This window comes from Centruroides vittatus, unplaced genomic scaffold, assembly GCF_030686945.1.
Source record: "Centruroides vittatus isolate TY-2023 unplaced genomic scaffold, ASM3068694v2 scaffold_3046, whole genome shotgun sequence".
Taxonomy (NCBI): domain Eukaryota; kingdom Metazoa; phylum Arthropoda; class Arachnida; order Scorpiones; family Buthidae; genus Centruroides; species Centruroides vittatus.
The window spans coordinates 2,334,335-2,338,281 of NW_027122699.1; the positions used below are offsets into that span (position 1 = coordinate 2,334,335).

Below are 3,947 nucleotides of genomic sequence, written 5' to 3' on the forward strand. Positions count from 1 at the left end.
GAATTTTGATAGAAAATAAACAAAATTAATAAAAATTAAGGTTTTTTAATACTAAAAGTGTTAAAATAATATAAAAGTAAACGATTCACACGCGGAGATTTTCAAACTGTAGATCGCGGCTTCCTTTTTTTTGTGAAAAAAAAGGTCTTCCGCGATTAAGTCAAGGCCATAAGAGTCTCGCCAATTAAAATAGTTGAAAGTTTTTTTTAATAGGTTAAAAAAATATTCGTCTGAAAATTATCGCGAAGACGTGGAAAATTTTGGAAGTTCTAAAAATACTGACTTAATTATCTAAAATTACATAAAAAATTTAGGGGAAAATAAAATATAAATTTTAGCTAATTTTGTATAAATAGAATGACAATCGCATTAATACAATTATTAAGTCACTATCATTAAAGTCTCTTTCCTATAAATAACAAATTAAGTGTATTTTTCAGGTCTGTCGCAGTTTCTAAACCGGAAATTACGTAGCAAAAAATGTAAATAAATGGTAATTCAATTACTCAATTAAGTTTAACGACGTTCTGAATAAATTTGAAGGAGTTCTTAAACGTAATTTTCGCTCCTATAATGGCTAATTTGCTATCGAAGACATCAAAAGAGCTTTTTAAATGCATTTAACTCAAAGCACAAAAGTTTAAATTCACGTATAATTTATACTTTGAGACTTTATGCGCCTTGTACAAGCGGAACTTGGCGATAAATTAAGTATTTCGATACGTAATGTATACAATTAGCCAGTGAACTACCCTCTTATTTATTGCGCATAGACTTGACCTTCGGGGGAATTCTATCCTTGAATTTAACCACATGTGCTGGGCAAAAATGAAATATTTTTTGTTATTAAAGACAAATTAGAACACTTAAACCCGCTTATAATCAGTCGTAGTGTATGGGTATGACAATTTACTCCAAGAAGAAATTACAAAAAGTAAACCACAAATCAATAAAATTTTATTTCGTTATGTTTAATGAAGCTGTGACGATTTAACAATTATTCTTTTTACACTTTCTACTCGCAGTGTTACAACAAACTCAAGTATTTTCAGAATTGCAGTTACGTACATTTACTAAAGAAATTTTTTTTTTCTTTTCCTCGGAAGAATTTGCTTCCCTGCAAGAGTAGAAACACTATATTTACAAGGTTACACAGGATTTTATAAAATGGCTGCCTAAACAAAAATGTCACATTACTCTTCTTCAAACATTACTTTTGCAGTTACAGATAAAATAAATAAATAAATAAATAAATATTGTATTTTATACACTCGTTAAATTACTGTTCGATTTGTGTTCACACGAAAATTTATGTTTGTCGTCTTCAGACTTTGCTCTACGTCTACGCAGACACACGCACATTCTCTTAAAAATGGCTAAAAACATATGTATATAAATCTAGACTTATAAAACTTCTGTATATTTTAATTCCTCAGGTACCATAGAAGTAGGCGAGATCTGGAAAAATAGAGAAAAGGTATTGTTAGATCCGCCCTTCCACTAAAAATACATTAAAATACTCACCCGTACTATTATCATCGTAGAAGTAGTAATAATTCTTCTCGAATGACTTCTTGCACAGATTATTATTATTTGGGAAAACTGTATTGCTAGTTGCTATACACGAATACTTTCCATAAGAGTCTCTGACCCCGAATGGTAACGTTCTATACACCTGTTTGGTAATTTTATCCTTTAAAAGCACAGGAAAGAATAAATAGTTCCAAGCAGAAGTAGTGTCTTGCACACCACACAGTATTGTCGTCAGATGGTCTACTCCGTCCGGTATGTAAGGTTCTATGTAATGAACCACTCCAGTCACTTGGCTCTGAAGGGCGAAAGGATAAGTCACCTTAAGCTTCTTGTCGCAATATACAAAACTTAAATTTATTTCCATTATTGGGTATATTATTCTATCGCACTTGTCCTTGAAAGGATAAGGGATTAGGATCTCGTTAGCGAAGCTTAATTGATCTCTTTTAGCGAATGACCAATAACCATCATTCAGATAAGCGTAAGAGAAGATTGTTGGGTGCGTACGATCCGCGTACATGGCGTTACATGGAGGAAACGGCGCTCTGACGAAGTTTACGGAATTGGAAACAAGTCCATGTTCGGATTGCGTCGAAATGTTTCTCTTGTCTGCATTATTTACGGGAAAGTCAAATCTATCCGGACAAGGAAGACAGTCGTTGTCCGGTTTCTCAGAGGCCTGGTCTTCGTAGTAGTTCCTTAAGTCATTGTAGTAGCTGCTTAAGCTATTGAATAATTGCTGGGCTGCAAAAGTAGCGCTGTAATCTACGAGAAAACAAAGAATTTCATGAATTTCACTAGAATAAGAGATAATTTTCCATATCTTCAAGTAAAATTTAATCAATTAGATAACAAAAATGGTCTATAAATCTGTTAATCGAGGCTAGACAACCAAAAACTTCGTACAATAGGTTTAAAATACCGTAAATTATTTATTAAAACACAAATCATCTGTTGCAACTACTTAACTAGTGTAGGTTTTGTAAACACGCAAATACGAATAAAGACACTACGAAGAACATCCCATTATAATTAAAATACATAGTTTTTAGTTTATAAGAATATTCCTAATTAAAATATATAATTTCATAGAGTAAAATAATTAGTTAAGATAGAAACTAAATCATTTCTTCAACGCAATACGACGGTAGTGAAAATCTCGAGCTACTCCGCATGGAAACCATCCCGCAATACTATATTTTATAATAAATTTATTCTAAATTAAATAAAATATTACTTACAAGCAGCATCAGCCAGGCATTTTGGAAAACATTTATCATTACGGCTTACCACCTTCCTCCGATAATCATTCATGATGCTCCCGTACCGAAAACGATTTGCTTCAAGTTAATTGAGTCACAAATAATAATATCTGTTCACCGAGCCAACTTCAGTCCATTTACTCAATAAACACCATACAAACTCGCCTACAACTTAAAATAAATCACCGCAATTATCGGAAGAATCTCGGCTTCCAACTCTCGCGAGATTTATGCAAATTAACACCAGGCGTTTTTATTAAATAAATAAATTGAAAAGAAATGTTCTTCATCCATTATATATACATTTTTTTAAATTATAAAATTTATACATTAAAAAAAATAATTTTATAATTTAATCGAGTAATTGGTGATATGTAAATTTTGAAATTTACCGGTCGGGGACTAAACTACGTTGTATAAAATGTTAAACGAACGTCTATGGTTGTAGATAAATAATAAATTACAATTTTTGAAGGCAGAAAAAATAATATTTTTGTGTTACGAAAAATGCTTCTAGGCGGCAAGCAATTAGGCAAACCGCGGCTCTGCCACGAATGACCGATGGCCTTCCGACCCGTCTTATTTGTCAGCGAGTCAAATTACCATTGTCTGCTGAAACAGTGAAAGATAGAACAGTCGAAATGTCTTCGAATATAACCAATCAGCGAGTCGACTATCTTACATTGTTTTCGGCTTTATCAATAGCAGTCGACGAGTCTTGTGACCTTTATTTTTAATCTACGGGTCCTAAAGAACTTTTAGGATTATGCCACTCAAAGGAGTAAGAAACGGGTTTGTTTCTATTCTGAAAGAAAAAATTCATCACCAGATACTTGTTTACCATTGCGCCATTCGTCAAAAAGCTCTTTGTGCGCAGATATTTTCAGAAGAAACTTGCAGTTATGGAATAGGTGATTAAGATTATCAACTCCATTATTTCAGAAGCTTTTAATCATGGCCGATTTAATGAATTTTTAGTTGAAATGGAGACCGAGTTCGCAGATCTGCTGCATAACAAAGTTCGTCGGTTATCAAGAGCATTATTAACAGAAGTTGAAGCATTTCTCTTCGAAAAGGGTGTTTACTATCCAGAACGAACGGACGATCGGTAGATCCAAAGATTTTTATTTCGTGGTAGACGTTACGGCTCAT

The 3,947-nt window shown here is 32.9% G+C and overlaps 1 protein-coding gene across 1 annotated transcript; it reads right to left on the bottom strand.

Moving 5' to 3' along the window:
- Positions 1 to 950: 950 nt before the first annotated feature.
- LOC136988042 (uncharacterized) lies at positions 951 to 2,922 on the bottom strand. Its single transcript, XM_067285828.1, has 3 exons — positions 2,775 to 2,922; positions 1,525 to 2,298; positions 951 to 1,458 (listed from the first exon to the last, which is right to left on the bottom strand). Exons 1-3 carry the CDS (start codon positions 2,845 to 2,847, stop codon positions 1,433 to 1,435), a joined length of 873 nt encoding a protein of 290 aa, XP_067141929.1. The 5' UTR covers positions 2,848 to 2,922; the 3' UTR covers positions 951 to 1,432.
- Positions 2,923 to 3,947: the final 1,025 nt, after the last annotated feature.

What these genes read in the sequence shown, in the direction of transcription:
- LOC136988042 (XM_067285828.1), bottom strand. Translation starts at nt 2,847, where the DNA reads ATGAATGATTATCGGAGGAAGGTGGTAAGCCGTAATGATAAATGTTTT. An exon ending in ATGCCTGGCTGATGCTGCTT is followed by an intron (nt 2,299 to 2,774) that starts GTAAGTAATATT and finishes GTTTTCTCGTAG; the next exon opens with ATTACAGCGCTACTTTTGCA. An exon ending in CTACGATGATAATAGTACGG is followed by an intron (nt 1,459 to 1,524) that starts GTGAGTATTTTA and finishes CTATTTTTCCAG; the next exon opens with ATCTCGCCTACTTCTATGGT.